Source organism: Vespula pensylvanica, chromosome 22, assembly GCF_014466175.1.
Source record: "Vespula pensylvanica isolate Volc-1 chromosome 22, ASM1446617v1, whole genome shotgun sequence".
Classification (NCBI taxonomy): Eukaryota; Metazoa; Arthropoda; class Insecta; order Hymenoptera; family Vespidae; genus Vespula; species Vespula pensylvanica.
In genome coordinates this window covers 1,748,442-1,776,403 of record NC_057706.1, presented here as the reverse complement: position 1 = coordinate 1,776,403, position 27,962 = coordinate 1,748,442, and the positions used below count along the sequence as shown (strand labels likewise).

Genomic DNA, 27,962 nt, shown 5'->3' with positions numbered 1-27,962 from the left:
GAGAGAGAGAGAGAGAGAGAGAGAGAGAGAGAGAGAGAGAGAGAGAGATCAAAGAACAAAGAAATCTATTTAAATATAGATATATCTATATATATATGTATATGAATATTCTAAATTATACGTTTTATATAATCGAAAAGGAAAGGAACATAAAGTAATAATGATTGACGATCGAAAACAATAAAAATGACTCGGAAAATAAGCAGATTCGCGACTCTGCGCGTCACCGAGTCGCGAAAATCGATCGTATTGCATTCTGAATAATTAATTATTCGGTTAGAGAATGCGTTAAAAGTCGTGTTAGATATTAAGTATCGTAGGTGGAAGAGAGTGAAAGATAAAGAAAGAGAGCAATTGAGAAGACGAAATTTTTTTTAGAAAGCGGGAGATAAGAGATTTTTTCGGTATAAAGTGATACAAATGAATAAATAAATAAATAAATAATTAATTAAATAAATAAATAAATAATTAAATAATTAAATAAATAAGTAAATAACAAAAAAAAAAGAAAGGGAGAAGAAGAAAAAGAATGAGGAGGTGAAAAGGATACAGTGAAAAGGATTTAAAAAGAAGAAAAGGGAAAGAAACAAATAAACAAACAAACAAACAAATAAACAAATAAATAAATAAATAAATAAATAACTAAATAAATAACAAATAAAACACGAAGAGTTGTAAGAGTGTGGGTGTCTTACGCGAACGTATTATTATTCGTCAAAGGAATCACCGATCCTATTTGTACCTACTTTTTAATAATATATTTTTTCAACGATTATTTATTTAAACCGTCGCCGTCGAACGTGACGCTCCGTACGTGTCTCACGATATAAATATATATATATATATATATATATATATATAAATAAATATATATATATATATATGTATATGATGATATAATAGAAGAGGGAGGTAAAAGGAGAGAGAGAAGGAACGAAAAAACGAGAAAGAGAGAGAGAGAGAGAGAGAGAGAGAGAGAGAGAAAGGAAGGAATGATTAGAAACTCTGAGTGATTATACGAGAAAAGAACTCTGTTATGAGAGAAAGAAAGAAAGATAGAACTAAATAAATAAATAAAGATGAGGGAGAAATTGTGAGAGTTTTGATGAAGATTAAAGAAAAGAAAAAAGAAAAAGAAAAAGAAAAAAAATTAAGAAAAAGGAAAAAAATGGAAAAAACCAGACACTTGGTATTAAGTCCTTAGAATAGTAGCGCTTTATAGAACTGAATATAAGGATATAAACGAATCTATATGATGAATGGGTGTAAAACAGTTTTTTTTTTGTAGAATCCGCCGGGCGGAAGTTCCGGGACGATACGGTGCATCTCTTCGTCCCGTTCGTGATGTATCTATGTAGATAAATACGTGTAATATATATATATATATATATATATATATATATATATATATATATATATATATGCATACGTAGCGTTGTCCTCGATCGTTCTTTTCTCAATTTTTTATTTTTTATTATTATTATTATTAATATTATTGTTATCATTATCATAATCTTTTGTTTATTTTTTTTATTAATACCTCAGCGATACTCACGTATCGACGATTTATTTTCTATTTTTTTTTTTTCTTTGTTCCCTCGGTTTCTCTTAAGTTAATTAATATTTTATACTTCGTTTGTCATGGATATTTTAACTTAAAAAAAAAAAAAAAAAAACAATAATTTGTTTCTTATTTCATTTTTTTTTTAATTTCTTTTTCTTTTCTTTTCTTTTCTTTCCTTTCTATATCTTTTTTCTTATTTTGCTTTTTTTTTTTTCTTTTTTTATTTTCTTTCTTTTTAACCATTTCACGAGCGAGCTCGAAATTCCCTTTCGGCAAAACGCGTGTTTTTTCGTACGAAAAAGGAGATTATATATAAACTGTTCGGCCTTTCGTGTAAATATGTCTATTTAGGCCAATCTCTCCCTTTCTTACCCTTATCTCCTATCTCGCTCGTATGTCCCTCGAACGTCTCTTATCTATTCTCATCTATATCCGCTTCCGTTATACCGATAATATTGAAAATCAAGTTTGATAGCGGTCAATCAATCTTGATTCTTCAAGTCGGTGAACGTGATTCTATTTCATATTCGTTAATGACATTATTTTTTCTTTTTTATATATATATATATTAGTCTTGTTTCTTTCCCTTGTCTTTTTCTTGTTTCTTATTTTTCTTTTTTTATTTTTCTTCTTTTCTCCACCCATCTATCCATCCATCGATGGATAGAGATCTATCTATCCATCGATTCATTCATTCGGGATATTTATCTTCAGCCGAAAATGGTTTTGAAGAATGATCGCGTCTAATCGAACAGAGGACGAAGAGATTCGCCGTATGTCGGACGATTTTGTTTCGTCGGCGATAAAAGGAATAAGAAAAAGGAAAAGAGAAAAGAAAAAGAAAATGGAAAAAAAAATTAATGAAGAATAAAAAGAAGCTATAAATATTATTATTATTATAAATATTATTATTATTATAATTATTATTATTATTATTACTATTATTATTATTATTATTATTATTATTATTATTATTATTATTATTATTATTATTATTATTATTATTGATGATGATTATTATTAATTAACACGAATATAAATTATAATAAAAGTATATTTTGTATTAATGTAGTAGTCAACGAACTAATACGGCAAACGCAATGGTCCTGTGCGAGACTGAAATCTATCTAGATACAGAGCGTGAAAAAAAGAAAAAGAAAAAAAAAAGAAAAAGAAAAGAAAGGAGAAAAGGAAGGAAGAAAAAAAAAAGAGAAAAAGTTTATCACCTGCGATTTCATCGACGTCTGTTATGAGGAACGAGAAATAAAAAGGAAAAAAAAAAAAAGAAAAAAAAAAAGGTAACGGAAACTTTAGACTTGTGTTTTTCATTTCTATCCCCGGTCATCGTGTGCGCCGATAGAGTAATAAAAAGAAAAGAAAAAAAGAAGATATATATATATATATATATATATATATGTATAAAAAAGTTTCTTATGTAAAGCTACATTTATTATTAATATTTTTTAATTCGTACTAACGTGTGATATCAAATGATTAATCCTGTAGGTTTGTAAGTTTGTTAGATTCGCTCGTATCATAGTTATTGCTATTTTCATACTTCGAGAGAAGAATAAATGTGTTGTGACGTGCATTATAATTTAGAAACTTCGTTTAATTATCTTTATATTTTTTCTGTTTTTTCTTTTTTTTTTTTTCTTCTACATCGTATTTGTTAAACACGTACCGTCATTATCGCGACGTGATATCACTTAATGACGTGCGGAAAGTATTGAAAAAGAAAAAAAAAAAGAAAGAAAAAAAAGAAGAAAAAAGAGGAAAGAAAAGGAACCAAAAAATTTGACAGACGTCGATGAAAATTCGAAGAATTTTCTCGTCGACTAATAGCAGACGTGCTCGTTCCTCAAGAAGGCAAAAATTAAGTGGGAAGGTGAGACCAAGGGGGAGAGAAAAAAGGAATAAAAAATAAAGCTACGAGAAGCGATTCATTGCGTTTATCCCGTGTTAATTCGACGACGACGAAGACGAAGACGAAGACGAAGACGAAGACGAAGACGAAGACGAAGACGAAGACGAAAACGACAATGACGATGACGATGACGAGATTACGTCAGACGAAGCGATATAAAGAGAACGAAGAGTCGAAATAATGAAAAAGAGAAAAAAATAAAAAATAAAAATAAAAATAAAAATGAATAAAAAAAAAGTAAATAAATAAATAAGCAAATAAATAAGTAAACAAATAAATAATTAAATAAACAAATAAATAAATAAATAAATAAATAAATAAATAAATAAATAAATAAGTAAGAAAATAAAACAGAACGAAACGAAAGTGTGATAAAAGAGTAGTGGCAGCAAGTACGCTCGCGAATCGAGATTAAAACGTCTCGTAGAGGTGACTATTTTTTTCCTTTTCATATTAGTAGATATTCCTACGAAGGGGGTTGTGTATATCCTATGTGACGTCTAAATTAAACGATAAAAGTAAGGATCGTCGTGTCTCGTGATTTTTTATGACAAAAAACATAACATATATGTTGTATAAAATACTCATTTTAAAGACAGATTTCGCGTGATCCCTTCGACCCATCTCACCCTTACCCTTATCCTCGATCCCACCCCTTCTCCCGTTCACTCTCGACGAGATATCTCGATATACGCGGGCGTATATTCTCTTCGAATCGCTTCTTATCTCGCACCTTTTTTTTTATTAATCGCAGCTTTTAAAAGAAAAAAAGGAAAAAAAAAACACATACACACATACATACAAGTCATAAGCAATCGTAAAACTCGTAATTTGTATAGCGTTGCAATCGAAAAATCGCTTGTGAAAGAGCGTGCGTGCGAAAGGAACAAGCGAATCGGAAATGAAGAAGTCTGATTGCAAGCGTAATGTGCGATAGATATACGAGAATGAGAGAGAGAGAGAGTGAGAGGAAATGTATGTTTGCATATGAATGTATGAGAGAAAATTATCGCGTGTGTATATATATATATATGTGTATATATATATATGTATATATATATGTATATATATATATATATATATATATATGTATGTATATATTAAGCATTTAACATTAATTTTATAATGCATCAGTATTAAAAGCAGGTGTCGACCATGAAATATAGTTATGGAATTAAACAAAGATCAAGGATACTAGCTGTTAAGTGATGAATGAAAATGATAATAAAAAGAAAAAAGAAAAAAAAAAAAGACAGAGAGAGAGAGAGAGAGAGAGAGAGAGAGAGAGAGAGAGAGAGAGAGAGAAGAAAAAGAATCATCATCTCCCATATGGGTGCTTTTCTCGTAGATTGTAGTACCTTATTTAAAGGTAAATGAGATGAATAGTAATAGAGAGAGAGAGAGAGAGAGAGAGAGAGAGAGAGAGAGAGAGAGAGAGAGAGAGAGAGAGAGAGAGAGAGAGAGAGAAAGAGAACGTGAGCGTGTGTACGTATATATATACATATATATATATATATATATATATATATATATATGTATGTATGTATAAAGGAATGATAAACGGATATGAGAAAAAAAGAAAGGAAAAGAAAGGAAAAAAGAAAAAGTAAAGAAAAAATAAACGCGTTGAAAAAAAGGGAAGAGCGAAAGACGGAGGGAGGGAAGATCGATACAGGGTGTCCATCCTAATAACTATATTAAAAAAAAGAAAAAAAAAAAAAGAGAAAAAAGAATAAAAAAAACTTATTAAAAAAGCGATATGATTCTTAGAAACGAACAAACTTTTCATTAGGGGGGAGGGGGGAAGTTAGTGAGAGAGGATGTGCGAAATACCGAGAACAAAATCACAAATAAAATGAAAAGAAAATCGAGAGCTGGGTGGGGACGGGGAAAGAAAATAAAAAAAGATAAAGAGAAACAATAAAAAAGAAAAACTCGAAAAAAAATTAAAAAGTATATATATATATATATTATATATAAAAAAAGCGCACAAACTCGGCATTATTACTCTTTGTAGTGATCTAGAATGTAGGTAGACGTTGGGAGGGATTTTTTCTTTTCTTTTCTCTTATTTTTTTCATTGCTTTTTCTTTTTTTCTTTTATCTTTTCTCTTTTTTGCGAGAGCATCGGATTGATCAATCGGGAGGGGAGAATAAACGAAAAGCGAGAGAAGAAATGTAGGGGCTCGATAAAAATGTGGATTTCACACGACGTTTTTAGTTTTTCTTTCTTTTCTTTTTTCTTCCCTCCCTTATCTTTTATTTCCTTTATGTAAAATAATTAAATTCATCTTGCGCGCGAAGAATACGTGTGAGTAATTATTCATAACTTTGTATGCGTGTGTATTGAAAGAGATAGAGAGAGAGTATCGTCTTTGATAAAAACGCGTTGAAAAGAGAAGAGAAGAGAAAAGAAGAGAAGAAAAGAAAAGGGGAGGATGATGAGAAAAAAAATTGTAAAATCTTTTAAAAACGCGCGATCGTTAAATCCGCCACCATCCTCGGAAAATTCTTCTATTCTTTTTGCAATAACTTTTCTTTTTTCTTTTTTTATTATCACTTTTTGAGAGAGAGAGAGAGAGAGAGAGAGAGAGAGAGAGAGAGAGAGAGAAAGAGAGAAAGAGAAATTCTTAACGACAAACTCTCGTCGAAAGTAAAAATATTTATTCGATCAATACGATAATGTCGAGGATAAATGGCGTAACCAGAGCAGCAAAAGTAAATCGGATTAATTTGGAGGAGTATGTGAATATTAGAAGAAACAAAAAGAAAAGGAAAAAAAAAGTAAAGGAAGAAGGAAAAAAAAAACAAAAGGGGGGGGGGATTAAAGAGAGGTAAATAAATAAATGAATGAATAAATAAATAAAATAAAATAAAATAAAGTAAAATAAAATAAATAAATAAGTGAGAAAGGATATAAGAGAACTTCTTGCTGCTTTTTTTATCGTCTCGTAAAAATAACGACGAAAAAGACGACGAAATCAGACGCGAAATAAAACTTTGCGACATATCCTCATACTTTTCGCGCAGGCAATAAAACTCGTTCGTTTCCTTCGAAGCCACGATATTAACCCGCAATAACGTAAGCACCTGTAGCGCCGCGAATACGCGAAGATCATTGTTATATCTTTGTATGAACATTTAATACGCAATAAATATGTATATCGTCAAATCAGATCAGAGAGAGAGAGAGAGAAATTGCTAAACAGAAAGAGAGAGAGAGGGAGAGAGAGAAAGAGAGAAAGAGATATGTTTTTTTTAACCATTCATTATTCTATCAATCTTATTCATTTTCAAGCACGATCAATCAAGACTCCTTTTTTTCGATCATTCGGTAAGTGCATTATTTCGTTTCTCTTTCTTCTTCAAAATGATACCTATTCCCAAAAATACCAATTTTTTACACTGAACGAATTTATCGTATAAATTATTACGAATATCATATATATATATATATATTTTTTTTTTTTCTTACTTGACAAAACTTTTTTCTTGTCATTCACAAAAAACAGAACAACGTTAATACAACATACATCAAAAATTGCTCTTTCCGCATATAAATATGTACAAGTCATATATAACATGTATCGTCATCGTCTGTCCTAAAGGAAAAGGGAAGGTAGGAATGTGATAATATTAAAATGAACGTGAAATATAAGAGAACGACACAACGATGTTCGTAGTACGTCGAAGGAACGTGGAAAACCGCGAAAGGTGCGCGCGCAGGCTGGCAACAGGTAAACGTCAGGTTGTGAGAGTAATGGTGGGGGTGATTAGACGAAAACGAGAGAAAGAGAAGGATAGGTAGACGGAGAGTGTGTATGAGAGAAAAAGAGAGAGAGAGAGAGAAAGAGAAGGATAGGTAGACGGAGAGTGTGTATGAGAGAAAAAGAGAGAGAAAGAGAAAAATGGCGGTCGTCGACAGGGGGCAGGTGCGCTCTCCGGGGTGCGGAGAGAAACTCGAGGAGAGAGAGGTGTTGCGGTCGGACTGACTTTCCGAGGTGGGGATCGAACCAGAGGACTTGTGCCATTAGGTTTGCTCTTTACGATCGACAGTCGAGCTCAGTAAGTCGATATCGAAGCAGGTGTTTCGAGTGTTCTCCCGCGGTTTCTTTTTCTCTCTCCTTTTTCTCTCTCTTTTTCTCTATGTCTCTGTCTATTGCTATCTCTCTCTCTCCGCCTGTTTCTCTATTTTTCTCTGTCTCTCTTCGTCGTTGTGTTCATGGTGAAAATCCGTTCGATCGTGCCTCAACGTTTTTATACATTTAATGATCCATCGATCGTTTCTTTTTTACATTTTATTGTGTACGAGTGTGTGTTCGTGTGATCGTTCGTTCTCCGATTATCTCCAGAAAGGATCTATGAATGCAAGAGAAAAAAGAAAGGGACATATATATATATATACATATCTATATAGATGTGTGTATATATATATTTAACATAACGAACGTTTAACGTAAGTATATTATATTGTATTAAAATATTTTTTTCGTATTAGCGCCATGTTGAGTAAAAAATTGTGCGGAGGAAACGTTCGATTCTCGAAGATTTCGATGCGTGGATCAAACGGCACGACTATTCTATCTTTCTCTTTCTCTCTCTCTCTCCCTCTCTCTTTCTCTTTCTCTTTCTATTTCTACTTTTATTTCTCTTTTTCTTTCAGCTCGCATTGAACTTTGAACTTTATAGTTAAATTCTCAAACCGGATATTATCTACGATTACTTCACGACACTCGGTCTTTTTATCACTTATTTATTCATCCTCGTAAATGATTTAAACGAACAATGGTATACCCTTTTGAATCTCTCGTGGTATCTCAAGGCCGAGTTGATTTAACTATTCAAAATGCGCGCCATTTTTCACGGCGAAAGCACACGGAATAATAGCGCGTGGGTGTCGAGACTGTACTCACTCGTGGAACGCGAGACTTTCTACAGGACGATGTCATCCAATCCGTACACACTATAGATTCTTACGAAGTAGGACTAAGAGTATTCATTGTGTTTGCCATATGCTATGTACGTGATTACGCTTATCAGAAATTTCAATCGATATTTGTTTTTGTTTTCCTTTCTTCCTTTTTCTTTTTTATTCTTTTTCTTTTTTTTTTTCTTTTTTGTTATTTCAATAAATTTGCTCGATAACTCGTCCGAACAATACATTAATTTGCGATAACGAAAGCTGAGTTAATTTTATCACTAAAAATATATATATATATATATATATATATATATATGCACCTAGATAGAAATATTTTTTCTTTTCTTTTACCTCGTCGTCTCATTAAACTCGAAAGATACCGTTAACGAGGCGAACGTGCGGATTAGCCTTCTTCAAATTCTTAAGGAATATCGTTTATTCGCAATAACGATACCAACAAAGTTAATCAATTCAAATGAAAATAATTCTTACGGCATTGCACTTGTCTTTTAATAAATAACATTACCAAGTGCGCAATTCCGTTCCTTCTTGTATTTTTCTTTCTTTGTTTCTTTTGCTCGGTAAAAGGAAAAAATGGAAAAAAGACGCAAGGATCAAATCGTAAGGAAAAAGAAGACAAAAATAAGTAAAAAATATTCGTCGATTAAAAAAGACAATGAGCGTAATGAAATTAGGAAAAAACAACGATCGATTTTGTAATTATAAAATAATCAACGCGTAAACAAGTGATGAAGAAAAACATTTGTCAGCCATATTGTATCAATTACGGGAACGCGTGTCGTTCTAATAGATACGTTCTGTATGTGTAATAATTAAATACATACATACATACATACATGTATATATATATATATATATATGTATGTATATACGTAAGTACATAGGTCAAAGCACGACGTTACACTGCGTAGCCGCCTTCTTCTTCTTCTTCTTCTTCTTCTTCTTCTTCTTCATCTTCTCTTTGAAGCTCACGAAACCTTCGAAACCAGTTGGACAACATTCCTGCCGTTTCGCCGCTTGCGCGCTACCTACGCCTTATGACTTCCAACCGATCTCCTTTCGATATCGAACCGACGACTCCGACTCTCGAACCGGACAAATCTAAAACGATCTTATTCTCTCTCTATATCGTACGCGAATAAAAACAATATAAAAAATTTTTCGTCGGTCGGACACGTATCACACGTAAATATGTATGCAATAAATAATAAGAAGAAATAAGAAACAAATACCGATTAAAAACACCAAGTTGAAACTTGAATGCATATAAATATCCATGCTACGAATTTTTTTCTAAAGAAAGTAGAAAAAGAAAAAAGAATAGAAAACCTCTCGCATGGTATCGCATTTATTGGACATTGTATATCATTTTATTTCTTCGTTTTGTTTAACGCGGACGTAGAATGAAACCGCGTGCTAGGAGGAAAAGATTAATAAATGAGGTAAAGTTACAAAGTTACGATGTAAAAATACGACGATCGGAAAGATCGCGGTCGTTCTTGGACATTTTTTTTTCTTCTCTAACGTTAGCGTTTCTATCTGTTTGTGTGCACTTACACATGTGTGTCTATATATATATATATATATATTTATATCCATCTAAGTTTAACAAAGATAGAAGAAAGATACATAGACGCTTACAGAGAACGAGTGGCCGGACGATACTCGCGTGCACGAACGCGCATACTCGGTTTCCGGTCATTAGAGAGTCGAGCGCCTAACGATAACTATAGATATCTAGGTATATATACATATAGTTTAAGTTTCACGTTGTACGATCGTGTAAACGTGCACGTTGCACACCGTTCGATCTTGGTACCAGGTACACACGTTCCGAGTCTTTACTCTCTCTTTCTCTCTTTCTCTCTCTCTCTCTCTCTCTCTCTCTCTTTCTTTCTCTCTTGAAGTCAACTCTATACAATAAGAATCAAAATGCGTAACAAAAGTATGCTAACTAATAGAACCTAATAAAAATAATGATTAACGATAGATGTTATTGTCATCTTTTAATTTCAAATGAAAAATTCATTTATTCCACGATCGTACATGTATATACAACGAATAGATAACAAAATCGAATTTTGATTTCGAATATGTCGGAGTATATCGGTATTAACGATGCGAATAAATATCGGAGATTTTCTTCTTTTCTGTTCTTTTTTTCCGAATCATCAAAAAATCGATGTAAAAATAATTCATTGAAAATTTCTTCGTAGATTAGTTGAGAAGAGTTGTGAATCGAGAGATTGGATTTGAAAAACGAATTGTTCCTCGGGAATACGTTCGTGAACGATAACACGTAATAGTCGGTCGTAGAAACGAACGATTAATTATGATATTCCGCGAGCGTCATTGCCGTCCCGTTTGCCGCACGTCTGTGCTTTGTCTCGGCGAACGTACGAAAGGTCTGATAGATAATGAAGCGTGTTTCTCGTTATCATCCACGTTTGAAAAACGGTTAGCACGAATTATCGTTTCGCGCTCACGTAATTACACATATTTTTCTTCTTCTACGAGAACTTATTTTCTTACCATAACAGAGATTCCCATCGTATTTTACACGAGTATAATAGAAACAATGTTATCAAGATACGACGATATTTCCTGTGTCAAGAAAAAAGAAAAGGAAACAGAAAGAGGAAAAAGACAAATCAAGAAAGAAAACAGAAAAAGAAAAAAACAGAACAGAAATAATCGATCGATTAGATCGGCTCGTAATTTATTTTTCTCAATTCTCATATTACGTGTCTCTGTTTATACGCACCTTGTCGAGTGCTACTTCGAGAGAGAAAAAAAGGAAAAAAGAAAAAGAAAACGAACAAACACAACAATAAGAAAGTCGTTCGGAAAAACGAAAAGAATAAAAAGAAAAGAAAACCGAGAGAGAAAGAAAAATGAGAACGCGTACGAAGAGAAACATTCTTATCGTTTCACCGCGAATTTACGAATTGTTGCGTAATCAAACGAGCAACTTGCACGCTCGCGTAATCGTTCATGCCGATCGCACGAGATCCCAAGAGTCCGGCTTCCGTTTCATTCGCTCGGATGAATTTACGTTTTCGTCTTAAAATCACGACGTACGTGTGTATATATATATATGTATAGATATGTAAATATGCAAGCAACGACAAATCTTAACTGTACTTATTTGGTATTGCTTATATACCGTTCGAGAACTATCGTCGCGTTAGGTTGAACGAACAAGTATGTACAGTAAATGCTTTCGAAACGGAATAAGTAAGTACTTACCTTAGCGTGAAATAATCAATTCTAGTTTCACAGTTATATCGCTTTAAAAGATTTACGTTATAACTAACCGGAATAAAGAATATTCATCTTGGGAAAAAATAGAGAAAATAATCGAAAAGAATTTTCTTTCCTTTTCTTTTTTCTATTCGACGTTCGTCCTTGTTGCACGATAATTCGCAACAAACAAAAATAAAGAAAAGAAAAGAAAAAGATGGATTATCCTATCGTTTTTTATTTATTTCTTTTTTTATTTTTTTATTTTGCGAGACCGAATTTTTTGAAGCAAAGAAAGAAGGAGAAGAAGAAGAAGAAGAAGAAGAAGAAGAAGGGAAAGATAAGGTTTCATTTTTTGTGATTATTCAAACGTGTACATGAGTCATATTCAACCATAAACAAATATTCTTCGTTTGTTATTCGCAATGTTGATATAATATATAGAATATGCGTGTGTATCTACATTAATCGTTTCTCATATCGCGATATGAACGAAGGAATGCGACAAAGAACGATGGACGTTCGCGTTTATTTATTTTTTTTCCCCATTCTTTTTATTTTCCTTTATTTTCATCATTATTATTTTTTTTTTTTGCCTCTTCGCCATTAAAATCTCACGGCCGACAACATCTTTCATAGGATAAATCTTGATCATCGATAAATTTATACGTCGATGATTGGACTTAGTCAGACGAACGATAATAATCGATTAAAAATACTTGAAAAAAAAAGTAAAGAAAAGAAGAAGAATATATAATCCCTATAATAAAAGAGATTTTAAATCTTACGATTATCGATTAATATTTTTAAAATCGTGGAAAACCATTATTAAATTTTATCTTATTATTAGAAATATAGAGCGAAAAATTCGTTCTAATATTATTATCCGTTTTCCATAGAGTTCGATCATGCGAATAATAGTTTTCCTTATTTTATTATTCCAGCTTCACGTCCGATGGACGGGTTTCCTATTCGAGATATTCCGTTCGTGTACCGTTAAAGGACGATCTCGAAGATGACCGCGAGCGAAGATAATCGTTCGAGCGTGAAACGAGACCCATGATGTCGAGGTTCGACGTTAACAGGATCGATAGAGACAGAGATAGAGAAATTCGAAGATTCGAGGATCTTCGTAGATATTCTAAGATTCTTAGCCGGCCACCGTGATTTTTTGCGAGATATTCGTCTCCCATGCGAGAGAAAGAAAGAGATAGAGAGAGAAAAGAAGATAAAGAAAAAAAAAGATAGATAAGGAGAGATAGAGAGAGAGAGAGAGAGAAGAAAAATAAAAAATAAAAGAAAAAGAAGAAGAATAGAAGATGTCTTCTCTCGTTAAAACGATAATCTTCGTATTCTGCGTCACGGGTTCGATCGTGACGGGTTTGAATTTACGTGGCAGCAAATGCGGTCAGAAATTTTGTACGAGTGTGGAATATTGCAGTCGATTCGATACGCAATGTAAGCCTTGCTCCACGATTTGCGATCCTGACGATCACAATCATCAACCGGAGGACTGTTTAAAAGATTGTCAAGGTAAGAGAACTACTTACTTTATCTACTTACTCTGTTCGAACCGTTAGAACGTGACGGTTTATTACATTCTATTCTGTAAAAAAAAAAAAAGAAAAATACTTTTCTCTTTTTTCTCTCTTCTCCCACGTTCTTCTTCTAACATTTTTCTTTTCTTTTTTTTCTTTCTTTCTTTTTCTCGACCTTCCTCTCTCTCTCTCTCTCTCTCTCTCTCTCTCTCTCTCTCTCTCTCTTTCCTCTATCTATTTCTGTCTCTATTTATTTCTAAGATGGTTTAGATATAAAAGGAAACGATGGACGTTCGTGCAGAAGTTTCGTTCGGACGAAATCCAAACGAAATAGGTGGTCCCTTTCAAAAGGGACCTCTAGTTCGAGCAACTAGACCGGTTTTTTCTCCCTTTTGCTCTACTGCCCGGATAAATATTACCCTTAGGGACCTGCTAAGGAGAGAAGAGACTTCCAACTTGACGTTATATAGGTTCTCATTCAAAGGTACAGGTCTTTTTTCTTCTTCTTTTTCCTTTTTCTTTTTTTTTTTTTTCATCTTTTTTCTCTTTTTTCTTTCTTCCTTCTTTTTTCCCCAACCCTCTTTCCCTCCAAAGAATACCGATTCAAAGGAATCGTTTCGTTATATAAGACCCAAAACAAATTTGAGTCACGTTCGTAGGAATTTCGTGAACCGACGGTAACTCCATTTTGTTAGAATCCAATACCGAATATTTCTGATTCGTTCGAAGAATATTATTGTCGTAACTTTTTAAGATGCTTCTTGCAAATGTGTTAACCAATCATCCGTAGAAAATTTCTTTGCTTCGTTTTTTCTTCTTTCTTTTTTTTTTTTTTTTTTTTTTTTGTTGAATTAGTTCATTGATATCGAATATTATTCGATTATTAATCGATTATAATCGTTTAAGATATCGTTTTCAATGAAAACCATTAATTATATATTTATTATATATACATATTTATATAAACATGTACGTATCTATGTACATTATCTCTCTTTTCCTCGTCTAAAGTGTGAAAACGTTTCTTAGAACAAACTACTTAAGTACTTTTACGTTAGGTATTCATATCCTTTCGAGTAAGTACGTTACTTCGACGGAGGAAGCAAGTTATTCTCGTTTCGTACGTAAGACTGTTACGACACGGCCGACCAATATTTCTTAGAAAATACGACGACGCCGACAATTTCCTACGTGTCGCATCGTTTTATGAATGAAAAACCAGTTTAAACGTCGTTTCACGATGAACAGTTTACTTTATCTCACGCATGCACGATTAATTCTCGATACGTACTACTATATCTCGTAGGAAGAATAACAAACGCATTATTTACCAATTAAAATTCGAACATTATAAATACATGTGTAAATACGTTATTTAATCGATATAAATACATTATAAAAATAACATTATTTCCAATTGAAATGAAATATCATTACGAATTGCCTTTTAAATTACATATCTAAGTTTCTCTTCGTTTATTTTTTTTTCCCCTTTTATTCTATTTTCTTTTTCTTTTTTTTTTTTTTCTTTGAATGACTTTTACTCGATTAATAACGCGCGAGTGTACGTGAAGTAAGAAAAGAAGGTTTAGCATATACGATCGCGTTGAATGTTTGATCAGGTGACATTTGAAACGAGCACGAGGAAACTTCTTTCCTTTCTCGGATATATTATTTATTAATATTGTATTTTAATTAATTGTTAATCGTTATCTCGATAAGTATTTCTTAACGTTCTATAAAAACACTGAAAATGTCGAAATTTTCGTCGCGACGATTTAAAGAAACGATTGATGGATATTTTTCTCCTTTTCCTTTTCTTTTTTCATCGTAGAATTTGACGACGCACGAATATATTCGATTTAATCGATTTTACTCTACGAGAAATAGTTATTTCTTTTTTTTTTTTTAGTTTAGTCGATCGCAATTAATGGTATTCCCCGTATTAGATCAAGTTACCTAGCATTATGTAGTTACAGGTATATACACACAGTGTGAAATATCATGACTGTCGTTCTCGATCTTATCCACTTGTCGTATACATATTTAGTTCCAATCTATGGTATCGATAAATGCGACGCGTTATCGTCGAATACCATTTAATAAAATTCAAACTACCAACAGCTACAACAGAACAGTCGTTCCATTTAAAAGCTAAGGTAAACGCGAATCGATTCGTATCGATATTTGAAATGTAATTTTTTACGCGTGTCCCGTATAAAAGAAAAACACACCAAAAAAAAATCTATATACACACACGTGACATCGTGACAGCTTCGAGCAGAAGTTCAAGCTGAAGATAAAGATGAATCGATTTAAATTGATGTTTTCGATCTAATATTTTATGCGTTCTAATTGAGATAACGGAATGAATAAATCAAAAAAAGAAAAAAAAAAAGGAAAAGAAAAGAAAAAAAAACGAAATATACGGGACATCGAACTCTCTCTCTCTGTGTCCAGAAGCGTGACACGGAATGACTTTTTACCGGGCTGCGTTCCGCAAACGTTCACCGGAACGCATATAGGCGCTCGATGAACCTCCGTACTCTCGACGAGGACCGCGTCCGTTGACTTTGCACCTGACCGTCCCCGTCGGCTTCCCACGAACGAACGCGCTTGATGACTCACCGGTTTCTACCTTCTTCTTCTTCTCCTCCTTCAGGCATCATCTCTCCCTCTCTTTCCCTCTCTCTTTTTCTTTTTCTCTCTCTATTTCTCTGCCTCCTTCTCTTTCTCTCTGTTTTTCTCTCTCTCTCTCTCTCTCTCTCTCTCTCTCTCTCTCTGTTTCTGGAGCCTAGCTCTATTCTTCTTTCTCCATGAAATCGTTGTTGGCCTTTTTCTCAACCAGAAAAAAAAATATTACTTTGCTATACAATAAAAGACACCTTCAGCTTTCATTATCAAAAATAAATAAATATTCATGATATGTCGAGTAACGTGTGAATTGTTAATATACTGTTAATTAGTATCTTGTTAATAATTGTTTATATATGTATATGTATATAAAAGATAATATAAAGAGTATAAAAAATGTATACAGGATCGAATCGATCGTATAATTCGAATACTCTATATCGATTAGAACGAAAGATATGAAGTTTAATTGATCGGAAATACATTTGATTTCGTAAAAATAAAATAATATCGATGATCATAGTTTTCGATAATACGTTCATTTCCTTTTTCTTCCGGACTCCGTAATAAACTCGTTGGTAAAATACCGGTTTTAAATTACTCGTCGAAGTACCGTTTTCATAAAAAAAAAAAAAAATAATAATAATAATAATACTAACAATAAATAAATAACAGTATATAAAATAATAGAGAAGAGAAAAGAAAAAAGATATACAAAAGAAAACGTAGGGAATAAAACGAGCCTCAAAACGATCCCAAATTAGGGGAGTGCGAAAGAAGAAAATTAAATAAGAAAGAGAAAGAGAAAGAGAGACAGAACAAGAACAAAAGAGAAACAGAGATAGAAAAAGACTAATAAAAAAAAAAAAAAGAAATTCTTTCCTTTCCCTTTTCTTTTTTCTTTTTCTTTTTTCTTTACCGGTCGTATCAGGTAAAATATGTTTCCTTTCAATTGCACGATAAAATGAAGATTTCCTTTGATCGGTTGCCATTAGTAAAAGCCATCATTACATCCTTCAAAATATTCTTTTTTCTTCCAGTAATTCCCCCCCTCTCTCTCTCTCTCTCTTTCTTTTCAAAGAAGAAGAGGGATGAGCAGAAGATGGTAATTTAAAAATTGTATGTATTGAATTTCGTGAGAGCCGAGTCAGAGCCACCAACTTTCCTGGCCTTTCTTCAAGATCTCGCATTACCGTGTGCCTCCGATTACGTATCCCTCTTCTCGTTGCCTCTCTCCAAAGAAACAAGCTCCTCCTCCTCCTCCTCCTCCTTCTTCTTCTTCTCCTCCTCCTCCTCCTCCTCCTCCTCCTCCTCCTCCTGTTCCTCGAACATCTTCCTCCTTTTTCTGCCTCTCGACCAGGGCCGCATTTATACCTTCGAAAATCTTATTACGAGAGAGCTAAAAAGATCTAAAAAGTATTTACAAATCTATTCGATCAATCATATTATTATTTTCTTTTCTTTTTTCTGCTTTTGATTTTAGCAAATGTATCAAGCTGTTTTTTCTTTTTTTTTTATAAATTCATATATATATATATATATATATATATATATATATGTATATATTTATTTAGTATTCGTATGGTAGAGTAAGATTTTAAATGCGACCCTACAAAGAATGAGAATCTCTCTACTTTTCTTAAGTTTGCATCTAAGGCGTCTTTGTCGATAAATACGACCCTGTTTTCTCTCTCTCTCTCTCTCTCTCTCTCTCTCTCTCTCTCTCTCTTTCTCTCTCTCTCTTTTTCACGACGTAGTCGTTTTGTTCACAAAGGCAAAAGTCTAAAGGCTAAGCTTTTTCTAACGCGAGATCGTTTAGTCCTTTAAAAAATCGAGATTCGCATCGAATAAACCCTTCATATACAGGTATCCTTTAAAATCGTCGATCTTTAAGATATTCGATACTTTTGTGAAATTGTCGAGAGGGTGTCGAGAGCAGGATGGATGAGTTTGTTTCAAAAAAAAAAAAAAAAAAAAAAAAAAGAAGAAAAGAAATTCTTAGGCTTGTAGTTTGCAATCTGAAAAAAGAAAAATAAATAAATAAATCGGTCTAAAAGAAGTTTCGTAAAAAGAGTAATTGAATTTTGGAATATTCAACCCTTCTATTGTTAAATTTCGGTCGATTATAGAAACCATCGTACCTATCCTTTATAATCTAACTAATAGAAGAATTGAATTTGACGATTATGTCAAAGTCGACCTACTTTACATTTCTTTTTCTTTTGAATTTTTTTTTTCTAACATCAGGTACGACGAGGAAGAGATAAGTACTTACATGTACATAAGTATGTACATACATACATACATAACGAACGGAATAATTGCTGGTCCAATGAGTCACGTAGTAGATAGTAGTATAGTATAGTAGTAGTAGTAGTAGTAGTAGTAGTAGTGTAGTAGCAGGTAAGAAAATATACTAAGTATTACGCGTTATCTCGAACTACCTACCAAATCGATTCTCCTTGTATAAACGTTACTAACGTCGCTTTGCTAACTTCTCCTTCTAGAGCACCAGGTTGATAATGGAAACTTGTCAAGCAAACAAGTAGAAAGAGTATAAAATCGAAGTGGTTGGTTGGTTAGTGGGTGGATGGGTGAATGGATGGGGATGTTTGGTGAAGGGTTTTCCTAAGACCTTTTCTAATTCCATGCTGCGTCCTTTTCTCTTTGTTATATAGTCGTCGCGTACCTCACGCGAAACATATCTGGTAGATGAGACTTATACTTCGGTCGATGCCTTTTACCATCAACTAAGTATGTATAAGTATATATACGTGTATATATATATGTACGTATCCATGTATCTAAGTCGAAGAAGAAGGTAACGACCGTCTCTACGTTTTGTTTTCAAGCAGGTTGCTAGGAAGCAAGGAACTCGTAGTCGGTTTCTCCGAATACGTCAATACGCTTGCGCGTGAACTATTAACGCCATTTTTATTCTATCCTTTAACAGGAAGGACCGTACGTTATCTTTTGTCGTGAAAGAAAAATCGTGGAAAATCGTGCTATCTATTGGTTAGAATCTTACGGTAAAACGATCTCTTTCTTTCCTTCTCTTTTTTTTTTTCTTTTTCTTTTCTTTTTTTTGCTTCTCCTCTCTTCCTACTTTTCCTTTTCTCGTAAACCGGTCGCATATCTCGTTCGTTATGTTCACTTGGTTATCTCAACGTTATATCTACTTATTTATTTACATACATACATGTATATACACACGTATACATGATCTATACGTGAAGGATCGTCTCTTGGAGGATCTTCGATCTTCTTCCTTTTTCTTTTTTTTTTTTTTTTTATATCTTACTTAATGGTGCTCGTTCCATGGATGACGTTGCAGGTAGGAAAGCCGAATACATTTCTTATTTCTTACAATCGGGTTACATCGTGTTATTGTATCGGGATAAATGGGTTTTTGGTATTCGACGATCGATCATAATGTTCCGTCCCGTGAGACGTGACAAAGCGAGAATGTTTGATCTTTCTTCTTATAGGGCCGATCATGCTTCGTTTCTGATCCGATCGTTTAATCTCCTTCATCTCGATCTTTTCATTTCTATCGTAGGTTAATATAATAGCTTATCTTAATCTCCCTGGCCAAACTTATAAATATGTTATACAGACAATTATTAGAAATTTACGTAATTATTAGAAATTTATAAATTTCTAATAAAAAAAGAAAATGTGAGGTAATACATGCCAATTACGATATATAACGTAGAATTAATTTATTCGAGTTTCATTGACGTAACTCTTTTACACGGTACTAAACATTCATTTATTTCCGAATACGTATCGGTTCCGATACATACGTTTAGCGTAGCGTGGATAATAAATTTAACGCTAACCGACGATAAGAAACAGAAGTCACATGTTCCTGTACGAAAGATTGAAAAGAAAAAACTACTTTTTAACTCGATGTTCGAAGTAAATAAATTTTACAAAAACCTTTTCGAGAAAGAGGGAGAAAAAGCACAAACGAAAGAAATAAATAAAATACAGATAAAAAGATTTTATCGATTATTTATACCAACAACGAGAGATAATAATTACGAAAAATTTATATACACACACACACACATATATATATATATATATCGATGGGTACCGGATAGGTATGTACATAACTTAAGTAAATAACTGACCGAGTCTTCTTTACATTTCAGGATATGTCTACGATCAACGGTACGCCCTCCGTGAGGAGCTAAGCCAGTACGAGGAGCTCAGAGGTAAGTCCGTATGTCGGCTGAATGCTAATTCGTCGCTGACTCATCCTCGGTCTCTCGAAGAAGAAACGACGAATCCGGATTCGACCGAGTCCGGAGATTTCAACGACGTACATACCTACTTACTTACTTACTTATTTACACGTGTATTCTGACGTAGAAACGTCAAAATTTCCCGGCCGATCTTATCGATCGATTTATTTATTAAATATCATTCTTTTCAGTCACGAACGGGTTTGTTACGATTTCGCGATAGGCATAAACGCGACTATCCTTATTTTTCATTCTTACGTATATTATATATATATATATAAATAGTAATATATTCGAATGAGAATATCTAAGCAAACACGTAACAATGGAAAATACGTTCGTTATCGTACTCTAGATATTCACGGATAGACACACACATAAGCAGACATACACATACATGTATAACCATCTACCTACTTACAAGCACGTAGTAATAAAAGCTTGTAACAAATTTAATATCACGACATTAGCATTGCCGCGAAATTCCATTCTCCTGGCAACCGCGAGATCTTACTTATGCAAACGAGTTACGGTCAACGTGTTCGTTCTTCCTGGCAAGATTAATTATCTAGTTAGCATTGGACGGGAGGAGGGGATTAGGAGGGAGGGTGATGGAAGCGAATTACGGTAAAAATCGCTTTCACCTCGTTACGGCGCGCTCTCGTAGCGTTAAAATTCGTGAAAGTCATAACTTCGGGTTCTAAGCGAATACATAAATCGGCCGCCGAAAGAATGGAACGAAGAGCGAAATCGTGGTTGGGACCGTCTACGGTTCGTTGATTTCATTGGTGAAATCCTCTTCCTTGTCTTCTTTTTTTTTTCTCTTATTCCAACATTTCGTTTTCGTTAATACGAAAAGGAATTAATTTAGATATGATCTATATCCACTGTTATCATATTCGGAAAGATAAGTAATAGTACGAATATTTTTCAGGAGAAGTCGACAGGCTGCGTATTCTCTTCAGCGTAACCTTGACGTTAACGTGTTTGGCGATCATGGTGATCGTCTATCTTCTTATCAAGACTTTTGTACGTTGCAACAAGATAGGAAACGCGATACATAATGTCTTCTCGAAAAAGTGGGTCAAGGTTAGTAGCGATCGTACGAATGAAATTAAAATAAAAAAAAAAAAAAAAAGAAAAGAAAAGAAAAGAAAGAAATATATATGTATACATGTTTACGATCAATCTGTCCTCACAAATTTATTTCGAACAATATTACAGAAGGCGACTAATAATAACAAGGTGCAAGACGATATAGAAACCGGTGCGAACAACGTTAACAAACACAATGGTCTGAAATTGAGTATGCCGACGATAAGTGCGACCATATCTTCCTCACAGGAGACTACAAACAGCAATGGTACACCTAACACAACGAGTACGCCCCTTTCTAGGAGACATCCTAGCGAGGATACCACGCTGGATTACGCTTACGACAATCCGGCGATGACACCGAGCCCAGAAGCTGCACAGCTTCGGACTAAACGCGAGAGTTCCTTTTGAAGATCCAAATGATCGTTCATCAACGATATTAATTCTCGATCGATCCTTGATTAAACTAAACGAAGAAAATGAAAGGAAAAGAAAAGAAGAAAAAGGACACAGTAACATCGGCGATCTATTCTATCGATTTCCTTTTTCTTTTTTCTTTCTCTTTTCTTTTCTTTTTTTTTCTTTCAAAGACACTTTTACATTTTTCGATCTACATATTTCTCGTTCAGCTATTTATTGAAAATATTTGAAGATGATGCGTGGACGTAATATACGATTACGTGTTTGTCGTTGCGATCTTTTTAAAAGAGGATAGATATACTCTTTTTTTTTTCTTTCTTTTCGATTCTAACTTATGTTTTTAATATTACGAGTAAAACTTAGGGAAGAGGATATAGGATATTCGTAGATTAAGTAACGCGTTAAATGATGATAGATAAGTAGAAAGATGGAGGAGCGACGGACGAGCGCGTTCCGTGCGTTCGCGAACCGTGCGGCTGTGTGACTTAATAAAATATACATTTTGGCGTCCATCGGACGTCATCGCCGGAGGAGTGCAAGCGCCCTCCTCGCGTTTATTAGAAACATTATCTAGCTTTAAATATTATACGTTTAATCGATATTTATTAATTTTAGGTTCAAATCCCTTTGATAATTCGTTCGATCGCTTTAAGAATCGTTTGAAGGAAATAGCAAAAAAAAAAGGATGAAAAAGAAAAAAAAAGGACAAAAAACGAAAAACATCGACTAAAAAAAAAAAAAAAAGAGAAAAAAGAAAAAAAGAAAAGAAGAAGAACGCAAGAAAAAAAAATCCTTATCAGCCATTCCGTCCATGAAAGGCCTTACGAGCAAACGCGCACGCGCACGTTTTGCATAGGACGACGATTTTTGTCGACGCGAAAAACGAGGAAAAATCCTCGGGAATCTTATTCAAAAACATTGTTATTCTCTTTAGAAATTCTCTTTTGGATTGTACGTGGTATAACGCGATCGAAAAAATCGATCAGACAACAACAACAAGAAGAACAACATTATTCTGTATCAATGCGTTCGCAAATTGATGTGAAATTTTGATGAAGGATTTTTTAAGACAAAGAAAATAAGAAGAAAAAGAAGAAAATGAAAAAGAAAGGAAAAACAATTCTCTCTCTCTCTCTCTCTCTTTCTCTCTCTTTCTCTCTTCAACAAATTTAATCAGTCCTCGTTTTTCGCGCTCGTTTTAGCGTCGGCCTTAGCGTTAATTAAGCTATTATTCACGATCATCGCCAAGTCACGTTTAGATATTTAACGAGATTAGATGAAAAGAAAAGGGAAAAAAAGAAAAAGCAAGAAAAAAATAATCCGCACCCATCTGAGCGCGCACAAACATACTTCGAAAGATTTTAGATATTAAGATGTTCAATCATTTGATCGGTTCTTTCTCGAACGATCAACGTCTTCCAGAAACGAAGATATTACTTTGCCCATGGCAGCTCATAATCTATTATATCGATAGATTACATAAGTTCACCCATATATATATATATATATATATATATATATATATATATATATGTATGTATGTATGTATGTATTTACCGATCTTTCATCCTTCTTAATCAACAACCGTTACTTCACGTTCCTTCGGAAATCTATCCAAAGTACTATTTAAGTTATTTTAAGATAGCGCTCTTCCGACCATGTTTTAATGGAAATTCTCTTGGTTAAGGGAAGTTATATTTCCGTTAGCTTCTTTCCTTACCCCTTTTACAAGTTAGAAACTGAATGAATATCGTTGAGAAGTATTTACTTACTTACTTACTTACTTACTTACTTACTTACTTACTTACTTACTTATTTAATTCGTTCGTTCGTTCATTCACTTTTCCAAGTAATTTTCCTCGGTAACGAGCTTCTAAAGAAAATTGTATTTTAATCACTTCGCCATAACTCGTCTTTCGACTAAAGTTATACGTGTGCATAGATATAAATGATATAATTGTCGATTTAGAAACATTGTTCTTCGATAATCTTCTTTTCAAATATTTTCTTGAAATTGTTATAAATATATATATTTATATATATATATATATTTTTTTTAACGTTAATTATATCGTCTAAAATCGATTAGCGTCTCTTATTTACTAATAAACGGAATATTAAAAATAATCGAGTTATGCGACCAAACGATATGGTCATCCTTTCGATTATATTTTATTTATCATATCTTATAAATTAATCTTATTATCTAAATATATCGAAACATTTGAATAATCGTTTTTAAAACATAGTTAAATACTTACATAAATGGAGATTGTGTTATATGGAAGAGCAATAATTAAAAAATTGTATAGTAGATCGTAAGAATATTAGAAAGTAGAATTAGGATATCATCGTTATCGTTTAGATCGAATTTTTATCTCTCTTAATGCATTTCTAATTGGTTAATTAATCTTTCTCTCTCTTTACTCTTAGCGTAACAAACGAGCAATATATGTTATAACACATATCGTTTGCATTTGGAAGAAAGAAAAAAAGAATAGTAACGATTGTTAAATTACTTTTAACTTAAGAACGTTCTACACTCTTAAGGATCGTATCGTAAGAATATAAGATAATGAAAATTTCGTCGAACATTAAAATTATATAAAAAAAAATTATATTTATAAGATTTATTTAAAAAAAAAAAAAAGATCTATCCAACGATAACGATCATTATTATTTTATACGATCGATATATATATATATGATCGATTTGATTTAGAAGAAAAAAAGGAGAGGATGAGAAACAAAGAGAAAAAATATGAGAGCAAAAGAAATAAGATGAAAATCAAACGTAAAGTAGGTAATTATAATTTACTTACGCGTTCGACGGGATCTTCGTTTGAGAAATTATTCGCCGATAAATCGTGCCTTGTTCGAAGAATTGTTTGACAATCTTAGATAATGGCCGGATGTTACCGCGTGCCTTTTCTCTTTTTTCAATTTTACAAACTTTTTCGCAACGCGAAAAATTCCTTTTCGCGTTTTTTTTTTACTTGTGTACTATTGAAAAAGAAAAAAAAAAAAAAGGAAAAAGAAAAGAAGAAAGAAAAAAAATTCTTTTTTAACTATCGACTAACAAATAACAACTCTCAATGTGTATTTTCGATCGAATGGAAAAAATTGTATCGATCTCTTGGCCAATGAAATTTGTTTCAATTATAAACAAAATAATTATTTCGACGAAGGTGCATATATATATATATATATATATATATATATATATGTTTGTATGTTTAATGAAACTATATAAGTGCCAAGTTTTTTTGTCTCGATCATTCTAGATCTTGCGATCATCGTTACAACCGAGCTCGATTTTTTTTCAGATTGAACATGTTTTTTCCTTTTTGTATCAATAACGTACGAACGTAATCGACGCGTATGAATTTTTCAAATGAATTTTTGACGAAAAAAAAAAAGGATAACGCGATTATAAAAATCGCGATTGACTAGTGTTTCTCGATTTTTCCAAGTTGGACTCGTCGTTTGAAAATGAAAGAAACGATCATTTGTACTTGTTCTTGTCTCGCAATTGTTGATAATTTTCTTTAATTGTTAAGATAGAATTAATCGAACCACTACATCGCATCACAGATGATAAAAATGTTTTCGGAAGGTATGTTTTTTTTGTATATGTGTACAGATAGATATATTACGAATGTTTGCTACAATTATTATTATCATTATATTATTATTATTATTATTATTATTATTATTACTATTATTATTATGATAATTAATATTAATATCATTTGTTAAATTTAATGTGTCTATGTATAAGTGCAGGGTATTGAGATCTTCTTTGTTGTACTTAAATTTTTCGATCTTATCGTACTTATCATTGTACTTAACTAATTTGCTTCACGATTCTGAATACGCTAATAACGTTATTCATCCGTGACGTTCGATCGACAGTCGGTCTATTCTTACGTTTTTGTTTATTATTGATTTTACTTAGAAATATGCGTAATTATTAAAGGAATGATAGTATTATACATTTGTACAGTAAATAAATTAAGATAGTTCGTAGATTTTTTCAATTAATATGGTAATCTTTAAAATGATCTATACATAACAAATACATTCGGTCGATCGTAAATATTACATTTAAAAACATTGCATCTCTTTGTTGTTTTTATGAAATTATTTATAAATGATATAGTCTCCATTTAGTTATATTTTTTAAATGTTTAGAAATAATTTCTTCCTTCGTTAATTTTTATTTGTCAATGTGAAAGTTTCGATTTTTTATATATATATATATATATTTTTTTTTTCTTGAAGAGGATATAACTATTTAATAGCATCATCTTTATCCACGAGATAAAGAAATAATTTTTCTTATGCGCTTTCTTACATCTACGCATTGTATGAAATTTGTTTAAGATTTGATCGCTTATATCAATCCCAGTAATATTTTTATTATAATCTATTTATTATTGTTTCAAAATTGTAACATTTTTTTTTGTATATTATATGCTTGACGATATAAAGTCATATTTTATTTCATTAAATTCATCACGACATTTCTATTAATAGATTTAGAAACAGTCTTGTCTTTTCGAATGTATACTTTGAAGTTATGTATATATCTTGTTTGAGAATAACATAATTTATAAAATTTGATACCAAATTTCTCTCGTTTGGTTGAAATAAATAGTACTTAATGCGAATGACATTTAAATTGCATTAATGATTAATCGTTGGAAATAGTTTTATACGATTTTATACATATATATGACATTTTTAATGATCATATCGGAAACCTCTAATTTTTATCAAAGAATCGTTAGTATTGTGATTATTGCAATAATGTTCAGGAATCTTTTTTTTTGCGCGGCATAATGTTCTTAAAATATGGAGTTTTTATGTTTTTATCTATACTCCAATAATTTTGTATAGTATGAATTATACTCATTAAAATATTTAACACTATATGTGTGTGTGTGTGTGTGTGTGTGTGTATATATATACTTTTAATTCATCCTTCTTAATTTTTGTGTTTCCGTTTGTAGCTCCGTATTTGTTGTATAATTTTTTGAGCTAATTCATCATTGAAAAACAATTCAAAAATTTCTCTCTTAGACATACTTATTATGCGTTTACTATATAAAAAATATTATATTATCTTTGAAGAAACATTTATAAATAAATATTTATATCGCATCCTTATTCAATCTTATTTTCAATAACAACGATAGAAAAATTATTTGATTATAATAGTAATTAATTATATTCCTTTAATTATATTATCGTACAATGAAAAATATAGATTGGATCTATACGGGGAAATAATTTTTCTAATATATCATCCTTCGTTGAACGTCAACACTTTTATTGATTTCTGTATATACAAATATATACAAATTTTGGTCTTTAGTTTCGTTGGCTTGTATGTCTATATGCGTGTATATACCTATACATATATACATATATATTTATATATGTGTATATATATATATATATTTGTGTGTGTGTATGTGTATGTATATATATATATATATATATATATATATATATATGCATTTTATTATAGCTATGTGCTCTTGTGTGAAATTCGTAAAGTAGATTTTCATATATTAGATAATCTATTCTATTAATAATCTTTCTCGCGTTTAAAATCAGATAGATTTTAATCATTAATATACGATCGGCCGTGTTAATTAATTAATTATTAAATTTATAAATATCGTAAATTTAAGAATAAATAAATAAACTCTACGATCACGATTAACGGCAAGTTCGATATGTTTATGATTGTTCTCGTCGTAAATGTTCTCTCGGTCGCGTTAAAGTTTAATCAAAGAATCGATTTTATTGGTCTATCAGGATAATGGATTGTTATATTCTCTTTAGACTCGTCGTATTGTTCACATAGAGTTCATTCGATTCAATGTACAATAATAATAATAATAATAATAATAATAATAATAATAATAATAATAATAATAATAATAATAATAATAATTAATAATTACACAAGAATGAAATTACTCGTACGAGGCATTATCTCTATTTTTTTCTCTCTCGTTAAAATCTATAGATATTAATTAGTAAGCTTTCCCTTAATTATAACGATATGTATAGTCGATGGCTTTTTTTTTCTTTTTTCTCTTTTTAATTCTATCATGTGACCGATACGCTTTATCAAGTATTCTTTTTTTTTCTTTCATTTTTATTTTTATTTTTGTTATTTTTCTTCCAAAATGGTTGCCACAAATTTTTTGACATTAACAGCGTGCGAGCGTGCTTAAGACTCATAAATGGAGCAAAAGATTTTTCTAATAACAAACATATATATATATATATATATATATATATATATATATACATACATATATACATA

General features: G+C 32.0%; 1 protein-coding gene across 3 annotated transcripts; it reads left to right on the top strand.

The window, feature by feature from the left end:
• Positions 1–5,016: 5,016 nt before the first annotated feature.
• LOC122636544 (protein grindelwald) lies at positions 5,017–24,237 on the top strand. Of its 3 annotated transcripts, XM_043827882.1 has the most exons (6): positions 5,017–5,857; positions 12,930–13,209; positions 20,009–20,071; positions 21,036–21,190; positions 21,326–21,464; positions 22,232–24,237. In XM_043827882.1, exons 2-6 carry the CDS (start codon positions 12,996–12,998, stop codon positions 22,303–22,305), a joined length of 645 nt encoding a protein of 214 aa, XP_043683817.1. In that variant the 5' UTR covers positions 5,017–5,857; positions 12,930–12,995; the 3' UTR covers positions 22,306–24,237. The 3 variants fall into 3 exon arrangements, with proteins under 3 accessions (XP_043683817.1, XP_043683816.1, XP_043683815.1); XM_043827881.1 differs by having other exon boundaries at positions 21,039–21,190; positions 21,326–24,237; XM_043827880.1 differs by having other exon boundaries at positions 21,326–24,237.
• Positions 24,238–27,962: the final 3,725 nt, after the last annotated feature.